The following is a 12,214-nucleotide window of genomic DNA, read 5'->3' as shown; positions in this document are numbered from 1 at the left end:
CGTTCTCTCAGTCTCTCTCTCTAAAATAAGCATTTAATAAATAAATATCATTAGTATAAAACTTCCTATTTACAGAGTCTCTCAAATACATTTTATTTGATCTCTACAAACTGTCCATAAAGTAAACTGGTGCTGGTAGTTATAATAGCAACAATAACAACCATAATACTATGATAACACATGAATTTTAAACCAGAGTTTATTTTCTACTCTTCACCTTTTCCCCAACCCCTCAGTTTGTAGAATACACTAGACGTCTTAGAAACTCATATTTGGAAATTTATAGTATTTAATACCCGAGCTTTCTTGACATAAATCAACTAGATTAAAACTAGGTTAGAACTGAATTTTGTGAAAGTCTTTGAACTATAGAAAACACAGACCAAAGAAATCTAATATTGTTCCACTATAAATGCACTTAATCTGATCTAGACATTTAAATTGGGTGCCATAAATGCTTGGTAATTATTACAGAAAACTGAAATCTGGGGAAAAGTCCAATCCAACTTAAGTTGATATAAATCTGACCATTTATAGATGCATCTAGTAAAACTCTCACTATGCTGATATAAATTTAGCTTTCATAAACTGTTTAAATGAAATTCTAGCCCGAGAGGACAAACATCCATCAAAATTTCTTACTTCATAGATCAACTCTTGAATTTCATTTTTTAAAAAACCACTGCATTATCTAGGTAAGGAGTTTAAAAGAGTCTCCATTTATCTAAAGGCTGAGCCAATCTGGAAACTTTAAAGTCATTTATATTTTATAGAGACTGGGAACTCAACATGTTATCTTACAAATAAGCAGCCTCTTGCTTCTATATATTTTAGCATTTCAACAGGGTTGGAATGGGTTAAAAAAGAAACAGGAATACTTACTTGAACCTGGCAGGTGAAAGAGGAGTAGGAGGAAACATTCCTGGTTCAAAAGAGTCAAAATAAGTCACTGTCCAAGAAAAGCTACAACAGGAGAATCCGGCAGATAGAGAGATTATAAGTAGAGTCCAGAATCCTTAATGGGAAAAGAGGAAGAAAACTTTAATTATTAACAGCAAAGCAATTTAAATTAAACCAGTATCTTCATGTTCAGAAGATCATGTGTATTTCTGAACTTCTGAATTGCGTGTAGGTGATACAAGAGATTTGAGCTTAGTACAAGCTAAACCATGTAAAGTGTAAAATACTAAAGCACAATTAGAAGTCATATCATTCAATATTTAAATTATAATTGAATAAAATATAAAATTAAAAATGTAAATAATTTAATAGTTTGGTATTTCAATTACCATTTAATATGTGGAAAAGAGTACAAATTCAACTTAATATATCTCCAGTTTTGCAAAATTGGACTATAGAAATAGTTAAAATACTTCACTGTTAAAATGTCTTGACATTTTTCATTTAACTCTATGAATCACAGCTTGCTATCTTTTATTACCTACAATAAGTGTTTCTTTTCTTTCCATACTATGCATTTTTGACGTAAGAATTTTACAGTGTATACTCTTTATACCTTTCCTACAAACATTATTAACCTAAGCTGATTCAATTTTCTCAGTATATGGACAAAAGTTAACTCACAATTTACAAATGAGTTGGGATCCTAAATTTTATTTTCAGAGGGGAAGACTGGAAGATTTTCTCAAAGAATTCTTAAGTCAAAAGCATGGTATTATCTTCAACTCAAGGAAGGGGGAAAAGGTTGAGAAATGGAAGAATGGGGGGAATGAACAAAGCAACAGTAGAGGGAATAAATTAATTTGAAGGTTTTTAGACACATACTCAAACTGCCTCCTTAAGAGAGTTTATTAAGCTACCACTACTGATTGTGTGTGCCGGGCTGTACCTACTGAGGTAGTATAGGGAGGGAGGAAAGGCTGTGAAGACTATGGTTGAGAATGATATATGAACTACCAATTTCCTGGCTGCACAAAATGCACAACTAAGATGCCTTCTGGCAAGAAGTGGTTAAGAAATACGTGCGCTGGACTGTTTATAAACCATACGAAGTCCGGTAACAGTCCGATAAAACTGCTAAAAGACAAACTCAGAGAAATGAAGTATTAAATACTGTGGCAAAGTATTTTTGAAAGATTAACCTTAATCTTTTCTCACTAGTTCCCTTTCCTTTACCCCCCTTTTAAGGAGATAAGGAACTGTGTGTTCACTGCCACAGAAAGATGTGACAAAGAGAAACAGCCTCAGTGTCTCTTTGGTTTTTATGTTGCAAAATGATTCAGGGAACTAGGAGGATAAATATAAGCAAGAGGGTAGACAAACACAAAATGTCTGGAATAGACAGCAAAGATGAGTTGATCGGGTATAGACAAAACCTTTGTGTAGAACAGGGAGAGAGAGAGGGCTTTATGCACAGGTGAGGAAGACTCTCCTGGTTTGAAGAAAGTGGTGTGTGTGCGTGTACGGACAGGAGATAGTACTGCTGGCACTTCCTGGCAGAGCCAGGAGAGGAGGCCACACACCACCACAGAGGGATTGTAGCTATATACAGCAGCTTGGCAGATGGATCCAGAGCCAAGCCTGCAGATGTCTCTCTCCTAAGTGGGGCACAGAAACAGCAGATGGTCATGTGGCTACAAAAGTGCTACATCTGAGGAGCACCTGGGTGGCTCAGTTGGTTAACTGTCCGACTTCGGCTCAGGTCATGAACTGGAGGTTTCCAAGTTAGAGCCCGGTGTTGGGCTCTGTGCTGACAGAACACAGCCTGGAGCCTGCTTCAGATTCTGTGTCTCCCTCTCTCTCTGTTCCTCCTCCGCTCACACTCACTCTCTCTCTCAAAAATAAATAAAAAAATTAAAAAAAAAAAAAAAGTGCTACATCTGAAAGGCCATCCTGACCAGAAAGTAAGATGCTTCTGCAGTAACTCATTTGAGCAAATGCTTTGAGGACTAGATTGCATCCCACCCCAACGTCCTGGCACAGTGTCAGACTTTAGAACCTTAACTGAACCTAGGACTGGGTAGACAGAACCTTAGCAAAGACTGAGGTATAATCTTCCTGCCAACCCAGTGAGATAGAAGACCAAAATAAAAATTATAAGATTACTTATAGCTGTACACACAGCTACAACTTAAGGATGGTTATTCTGCCAAATAGCTACTACTTGTTATTATTTAGATGAATACTGCTAAGGGGGATAAAACAACTGACAGGTTTACACTAAGTTTAACATCTTACAATACATAAAGTCTGCAGAACAAAGACAGTAATTATGAAAATTCAACTATCTGGGGACTGTTGTAGAATAATGGAAACTTCTAAATATCTAAAAAATGTGAGAAGGACACAAAATAACAGGTAAAAAAGTAATAAAATGTGAGGCTCTCTAAAGCCCATCAAGCCTTTTCACTCAAGTGAAATAGAACACTCGTCAAAATTAATATAAGAATATTCTTCAGTTTTCAAAACTGACCACTATTCTACAACCTAAGTGCTTACCTCACCTTGCGTAGTTTTACTTTATACTCACTTTGAACGAATCAAGAGTTACATCACTGACAAAAGCCAATTCATAATGATATGCCTAAAAAAGTACATTGCAATATTATGGTCTACAAGTGCTTATACTTCAGAAAATGACTCAATTTGTTTATGAACAAGCAGAAAATCCACACAAGTTGGTAACTACACAACTAAATCTGCACCAAGTCCCTTCCTCCAGAACCCCTCATGCTAAAAACTTGACAACTGATGTTACGTAAACCCATTTTACCAAAAGTTAACATAATTTTTAAAAAGTACAAAAGCATATAAAAACTAAGTTAGAGTCTTCCTACCTCAATTCACCAATTCCACTCCTAAAAGCAATCAGCTAGGTTGTGCATCTTTTCTAAGTTATAGTTTTCTACGTAATGTAAATATATATATATGGAGCTAGTTATGTACAATATACAATACATGTAGATTCCATTTTCCACAAATAGGATTCTCACCAGAAAAGCTGTCCTGCACTTTGCTTTTCTCACATAACAATGTTGGAGACCTTTCATATCAGTACACATAGCTACAGTTCTATTACATATTTTTATTATTCCACTATTAAAAACTATGTTGCAAGTAATATCCTTAAACTATACAGTTATACAAGGATATCTCTAACAAATTTCCAAAGAACTGGTGTATCAAAGGATACAGGCCTTTAAATAAATACATACATCCTTTGTTCTTATCTATAGTTCAATTTTCATCAGTTGATGGAAATTCATCTTTCCACCAATTGAAACGTCTGGGCTTCAATGTTTTTACCTAAAGCAAAGATGGGGGTAGGTGGAAAATTCCTATCCCCATCTTTTTGCTGGAGTTTTATATTCACTTATCTCATGGTATATTTTGTTTTGGCTCACTTTTTAAAATAAATGATTTTGGCGTCAAAGTGCAGTTACTACTCTAAAAATATGCTGGCAGTTCTGTATTTCTATAAAAGCTGCCAACAAAGAAAGATTATTGTATGTTTTAAATATTTTATTTAGCACTTTCAGGCTTACAGGGATGAGGTGACTTTCAGAAGCTTTATGAAATCAGATATGTGAAGGCAATAGTTTGCACATTATAATGTAAACAGAAACAACTAGAAAAACAAACAAACAAAACACCTCCCGTGATCCGATATTGGGAAAAATTTATTAAAACACTGTTATGCAAATACATTATTCATAAAAACTTATTTGTGCCATAAGCAAACAATGAATGAGTAAACGTCACAGCATGCTGATAATGTCCAAGTCCTATTTCAGAGCTTCCGACAATTTGAAAATTTTAGATAAAATTGTATACTATGAAATACTACGGTGCAGTAACAAAAAAGAATGAGGTAGAACTATATATAAAGATACAGATTAATCTCCAAGACATTTTAATAAAGCTGCATGATTGCAATTATGTTCTTTCTATGACAATGACAAAATCACATTTTGAATGATCCCATACATATAAATGAATAGAAAAAGATCTGAAAAAATTTACAAGTACATTAGTGGGAATCTTTGCTTTAATTGTTGGAATTTCTTTCCAAGTGAGACTATATTATTTCTATAACTTATGAAATTAAAAATTAAAATTAGTATTTAGGTAATTTTAAAAATTGTAAAAACTATAGCCGGTTACTAAAACCTTAGATGTACTCATGCCTAAAATTAATCAACTATTTTTAAATGTTAAGCAAAGTTTTGCAACTTTATCAGATTCTATAGTTTTCTAACTTAGGAGGGCGAAAACATTTTAAATAATTTAGTATTTTCTCTAAAATTCAACACAGTCTACCGATAGCTCAAGTCTTCAAATCCCTTAACCAACGTGTGTCTCTGCATGTTAAGACAGAAAGCTAGATAGCCTTTGATCTTCAAACTTATTATTTCCAAATACAGGAGCAGATGAAAGCATTCTTTCCTCCCCTTCCAGTGCCACCTGATAAAGGTCTCTACCCAACTGCCTGTTCACCTGCAGCTCAGCATGTAGCAATTTCACTCCCATTCCTGCTGAAAAAGGCAAGGAAAGTAGAAGGAAACATTCTGAAGGATGAAGTGACAAAAACTTGAAAAATAAGTAATATCTGTAGTTTCTAACCATGTTAAATCATCCAACTCACATGGGAAACTTTTAGAAAACTTCTTTATCATGGACAATTTCAAACATACACAAAAGTAGAGGGAAAAGTACAATGCAACCCCACGGATTGACCACTCATCTTTATATAACTAACTCGTCATATCTTGTTAAGCCTATATTACTCTTGGAGGCATATAATCTTTAGTATAATAGGCAAAATAGTTATTACTATCATCTAAGGTCCAAAATACCCTTTCCCTTATCTTTTTTTTCTTTCTTTCCTTATTTTAAGTCATTTGATGAACAATTTACAGATGACTAAAAAGACCATGAAAAATCTTTGTTAGAAATTTTAATAAAATATAAATACAACAAATCCAAAGTTTCATTCTGAATTTCCTTGGTTTTAAAAATATACACCCTAGAAATGGCCATATACTCTTAAGTGCAAGTAACTGATTACTAATTTCATGCATGAATCTGGAATATAATTATCTTATAAATACTGATTCCAGACTTCAGATACACCTTTAAGTGGTTTCAGCTTATCATTAGTTTTGCTTTTTCTTTTTGCACGTGCATCACCAAAACACAAAACACATGGCAAAGAGAGGCCACCCATCTACTTTGCTCCATAATTTGCAAAACATTTCCATTTTTAGAATTATAAACAATTTGAATCATCAACCCAGTGAATTTTTAAAATTTCTTTCCAATCACCTTTTTATACATAGCTGCCTTCAGCATTTGTCCATTTACAAACACTATGAAATAAGGGCAGACAAATATCACAAAATACGAAAAATAAAATACATCACTTAGCAAAGAGGACAGTTTGTATTTTTGCCTGAAGCCCTTTCTGTTGAATGACTAACTGAATGAGAATACTATATTTTTTTGAAAAGGGTCAGAATAGTATCTTGAGTTTTACTTGCTGTAAGGTCTGTTACAACTACTAAACTCTGCTATTGTAACATGAAAACAGCCACAGACAATATATAAAGGAAAGGACAAAACTAGGCTATAACAAAATTAATTTACAAAAAACAGGTAGGTTAGATTGGTCTGCAGGCCACTGTTTGTTCTAGAGGATTCCATCATAATTTATTTTTAGCAAAGTTAAAAAGTAACTGGTAAGTACTATTAAGATTATTCCTAATATAATGAAAGAGCAAAATTGAGATATAGAAAAGATCACAAAAATTTCATAATGTACCTTAGATTAATAAAAGGATCCAAAAGACCAATATGGTAACTTCAAGGTTAAATAACCTTTATTCTATCAAAAAATTTAACTCAATTTTCCCTTTAGTCTCTGAAGATGCCCCAAGAAAGAATTAAAGTCACAAAATATCAATCTTTACAAATAGAACTGCTCATGAAACTGGAAAAATGGGGCCGTGATGTTATATTAAACATTAAAGTATGCAGCCAATTAAGTGACTTTAACTTTGAGTAGATAAGGATCTTGTAAATTTAAAAAATCTGCAGATTTTGAAATCTTTTAAGTTCAAAAAAAGAAAATCTGCAGGGTTTTGTTGTTAAGTCTGGTTTGGGAAACATTAAACCAGTGGCTCTCGTGAACCAGCAGCATAAATATCACCTAGAAACTTATTAAAAATGCAACTTCGGGGTGCCTGGGTGGCTCAGTTAAGTGTCTGACTTTGGCTCAGAGCATGATCCCACAGTTTTTGAGTTCATGCCCCCACATCAAGCTCTGTGCTGGAGCCTGCTTGGGATTCTGTCTCTGTCCCTTCTCCATTCTCTCTTTCAAAATAAATAAAAATGAACTTAAAAAAAATGCAAATTCGTGAGCTCCATTCCCACACCTACCAAATCAGAAACTCTAGAACAGGTAAAGCCCAATAAATGCGTTTTAACAAGTCTTTCAGCTGATTCTGATGCCAGCTAAAGTTTGACTTCATTAGCCTAAGAAACATCCCCCCAGATCAATTTCTTGAGATTTAGAAGTCCCAGTGTCTCCTTGTCATTACTGCTTCTAGGTATTAGGGAGACCTGTAAAGATTTTTATGACTAATAAGTTAGCTGCACAATGATAATTCCCCCTAATAATTCATACTGTTCCTGCCTTGCTATTGTGCCTACACTATCTCATAACATAAAAATTCTAATATACACTGTCGTGAATTTTGGTTGAGAAGATATTTATATTGATGAATGCAGGACAGTCGGTAATACTAGGTGAAATAACACATCTAAAAAATTAAAGTTTTGGCATGCTGTAAAAGTTCAATAGTATTTTTATTAATGCTCAATGTGTTATTTCCTAAACTTAAATTTGTGCTTTCCTTAAACACAGTTTTTCTTATTGAGAGTTACAGTCATTCATTACTGTATAGAGAAAGAAAGAAAGAAAGAAAGAAAGAAAGAAAGAAAGAAAGAAAGAAAGAAAGAAAGAAAATAGAACCTATAATTCCAAAACCCGGGTAAATTATCTAAAATTTTGGTTGTATCCTTCTAGTCATTTTGGGCTTTCATTTTTCTCTCTTTTGTTACCTTAGTGATCATTCTTTAGTTAATATAAGTAAGCAACACACACAATTTTACAAAAACTGCCACAGAAGAGGATAACATTATTTGTGAATTTGCCCCACACAGTTGTAGATAGCAATATATCATATCCTTAATACACAGTGGCCTCAAATTACAAGGTTCATACATTCACTAAAAAAAAGTTCAAGTTCACAGTTTCAATCATTTTTCACTGTAAGGAAGAAACTGAGTGAGTTGTTTTCAATTTGTGCCTTTCTAAGAGAATGGGTCACCCAACACACCATTTCCCTTAGAAATTGTTACCATTTTCTAATGTTCTGTATCATGAAATTATGATGGCAGAGTCTCACTTCATCACTCTGCAGAATGAATGATACTCTTCAAATGAATTGGCTTCATCCTTGATTGAATTTATTATGTCTGTCATCTCCGGAAATGTTCAGAAGCTAGAAACATCTCAATCATAAAACAGAACTAAATGAGCGGCTCAAAAACAAGAATAGCCCTTGATACTCAATATGCTAGGAATTTGGTCTTAGCCACAAGAGGGACTTAATGTTAACTATTAAACAGATGTCAAAGAATGACAGGCACAAAAGATCAGAAGCTTTTCAAACTGAAGGAACTCAATGAAGTTGATTATAATTCCTGTACAGAGCTACTTACAGCATGTATATTAAAGGTACTAGTCCTAAAAAAAAAAAAAAAAAAAAAAAAGTACTAGTCTGGGGCTTCCAGGTGGCTCAGTTAAGCATCTGAATCTTGATTTCAGCTCAGGTCATGATCTCACATTTTGTGAGTTCAAGCCCCATGCTGGGCTCCGCACTGCTTCTTCTCATCTCTCTCTCTCCCAAAATAAACAAATGTAAAAAAAAAAAAAAAAAGATTAAGCATTTTCTGGTAAAGGCAAATCCTTCTGTTTTACTTATGTACTTACTTCAGATTTGCCTCAAATAAAAGGTCCTTTTATAACACCCTACAGTAAGACTATGAAAAAAAATGCAAAAATTGGAAATAGAACTAAGTGTGTGAAGAGTGATAAAACTTGGAAAATGTGAGCTACAAAAGCCAATGTACAAAAATGAAACAACTCGTATGTTGTATATTAGTGCAATCAATTTGGCCTGAGAATAACCTTCAGGAGGAAGGACTAGAATGTGATTTAACTAAGTAAACTTAAGTTTTATTAATCTCCCTGAAAAACAGGCTTATAGTAGGAGATGGTGTAAAGGACAATTATACAAAAGGAAAGCCCTTCGAATGCCACCTAGGGAAGATCAGGGAGATGAGTTCTAAAACCAGGTGATATTGGCAATCATACCTCCCTGGCTGGAATACCTCACAAATAAAGACAAACAATGATACCCTCCCTAATCCTACTAGCTGTTAGGATAAATTAACCCCCCAAATGCCCAGACATCATGCTCATCATGAACCTTTTTATATTTAAATTATAAACAGGGTTTCCCATGAAGATTTCTTTCAGACAAAGATGGCAAGAGAATGGCAGTGTCTTAGATTCATTCAAAGTCAGGTTTCTTAAGAGGCGTGTGTGCATATGTATTATTTATTACTGTCACTAGACAACTTGCAAGGACTTTTAACCCTTTTAACTGCTCTTAAGTACACTTTTAGAGGCACCTGGCTGGTTCAGCTGGTAAAGCATGCGACTCTTGATCTTGGGGTGGTAAGTCTGGGCCCATATTGAGTACAGAGATTACTTAAAAATACAATCTTTAAAAAAAAAACAAAAACAAAAAAACCACAATTTAAAAAAGTGAGATTCTCGCCCTGCAAAAGTATTTCTCTAATGGTTGGTACAGCAAAATCACCTGTTAAAAACGAAGCTTCTCAGCCTCCACCTGGAGCTGAAACAAAATCTAGAGGCACTTTTTAAAACAAAGTCTAGGTGATCATTACACATACTAACAGGAGAACTGCTGCTAAATCTGCTCTTAATGAGCAGGTCTAGGCCAATCTATGCCAATCTCAGACTAGGCCTAAACTGAAATAAAAAAAAATTTGCAGGAGCGCCTGGTGGCTCAGTGGGTTAAACGTCTGACTTCCACTCAGGTAATGATCTCACGTTTCCTGAGTTCAAGCCCCGCTTTAGGCTCTGTGCTGACACAGCCTGGAGCCTGCTTCAGATTCTGTCTCCTTCTCTCTCTGCCCCTCCTCCACTCGTGCCCGTCTCTCTCTCGCTCGCTCTCTCTCTCTCAAAAATAAACAAACATTAAAAAAAAGGAAAAAGATACAGCAGTTTCTCCCCTCATTCCTGAGATTGTTCCTGAATCTCCAAAGTGTATTCATGGCATTAGCAAAGACTTAATGATCTTCATATATGCTGTCACAATTATTATAGATCTATCAAGCACATCTAAAAGCAATACCAGACTAACTGGAAGTGGAAAAGTAGGGCAATGACAAAGCCCTATTATATCCTTTTGATACTGAACAAGCCGTTCCTTCAGATGACAAGTGCCACCTATGCTTTTCATAAATGTGAATGAAATCTTGTCAACTTAAAAATTTTTTTTCATTTATTTTGAGAGACGGAGCACAAGTGGGGGGAGGGGCAGAGAGAAAGACACAGAATCCGAAGCAGGCTCCAGGCTCTGAGCACTCAGCACAGTGCCCAAAGCGGGGCTCAAACTCATGAACTGTAAGATCATGCCCTGAACTGAAGTCGGACGCTTAACTGACTGAGTCACCCAGTTAACCCATGAAATCTTGTCAATTGTTAAACTGAGAATTTAAACAACTGAGATTCTATGTATTGAGTTGATAGATCAATAAATGCTACAAAAATCCTTATAATCTTGGCTGTTTTTAGACATGAAACAGTGTAACAACATACATTGATAAAGTGAATCATCAGAAAGTACATTTTCTCATGCAAGAAGTTGAAAAGACCATAGACAAGTTTTCATGGGACATCTAGCAACTAATTTGTTTCTATAATTTGAAGATAAAGGTTTCCCCTTCTGCAAAATCAGGCAGACTCTATTTTGTATCCTTGTGAGGGCATTAGTCTTGAAGACACATTAAATAGTTTAGCTAAAATTGGGAGGGAGGTAACATGCAGGATAAGATCTCAACCACTTTTTTGGTCCAATTCAGAGTGATCAAATAAATTACAGCAAACAGGAGAAAAATACACTAAAAAGTTAAAGTTCTGAACATTTCAAAATCGTTTTGGCATAAAGAAATAAATACAAGATAAATAACCCTCAAAACTTTCATTAGTAATCTGTATCCTATAGCATTCTACTGACATTACACAGAAACTCAAGTCTCTTCGTCATCACTAACTTGTACACATATGCCCAATGCTTTCTACGTTTTTTTAAAAAACAAGTTGCTTATAATGGAGATTTGAATTTAACTTTCTCCTGAGGTCTGCTTACGGTGTCATTTTTGCTTAGTTTATAAGTTTGTTTTTAATTCCTGGGAAGAGGTATATAGGGAGACTCTTCCAGAAGGGAATTAGAAAATGTTAGTCTCTGGATCTTCATCACATAGTTATGTTCAAATTGTATTCCTAGTGTGGGTAGTGTATACACACACCAAACATACATAAAAAGAAAATCTAACAAAATCTGCCACACACAAACGCAAATAAAAAATTAACACTGAACCACACAAGGGAATACATCAAGCATTTTATCTAAAATTTTGTATAAACACGATCTGAAAAAATAAAAATGAAGTCAAAAGCAAATTAAGTGACAGTTAAGTCTATACCTAGTAGCCCAGTGTCTACGTCTTCAGTCTTCAAATTTTCAGCATGTAACTCTGTAAAATACAAAAAAAGGGGCTTGCATAAAAAAGATGATTTTATTATTTGAACAATAGCTCAAAGGCTGGAAAGATATTGTGGAGTTGTGGCAAATGCTCTGGAGTCATAATCAACTGGGCCTAAGTTCTGATTTCATTTACTAGCTACTTTACCTTCAGTCAGCAAATAAGATATTTGAGTCAACTTTAGTGTTACTGTGAAAATATATGTATTTTTTTAAAGTTTACATATTTAAGTAATCTCTACACCCAATGTGGGCTTGAACTCACAACCTCGAGGTCATGCTCTTCCAAATGAGCCAGCCAGATGCCCCTGAAAATATTCTATGTAATACAA

The 12,214-nt window shown here is 34.6% G+C and overlaps 1 protein-coding gene across 6 annotated transcripts in view; it reads right to left on the bottom strand.

Annotated features, from left to right (window-relative positions):
- Positions 1–12,214, bottom strand: part of ARL6IP6 (ADP ribosylation factor like GTPase 6 interacting protein 6) — an 86,685-nt gene that overhangs the window by 72,815 nt on the left and 1,656 nt on the right. For 4 of the 6 annotated variants that reach the window (XR_008295359.1, XM_053215088.1, XM_027055753.2 and 1 more), the window contains exons 2-3: positions 11,824–11,874; positions 883–1,015 (exon numbers count right to left, since the gene is read on the bottom strand). Coding sequence is in view for 5 of the 6 variants with exons in the window: in XM_053215088.1 (XP_053071063.1) it covers positions 883–1,015; positions 11,824–11,874 (184 nt within the window). In the remaining variant the exon portion in view is untranslated. The other 2 variants (XM_053215087.1, XM_027055754.2) reach the window with 2 other exon arrangements.

Source organism: Acinonyx jubatus, chromosome C1 (genome assembly GCF_027475565.1).
Source record: "Acinonyx jubatus isolate Ajub_Pintada_27869175 chromosome C1, VMU_Ajub_asm_v1.0, whole genome shotgun sequence".
NCBI lineage: Eukaryota > Metazoa > Chordata > Mammalia > Carnivora > Felidae > Acinonyx > Acinonyx jubatus.
Note: the sequence above shows the minus strand (reverse complement) of the source record. Positions and strands in the feature narration are given on the sequence as shown.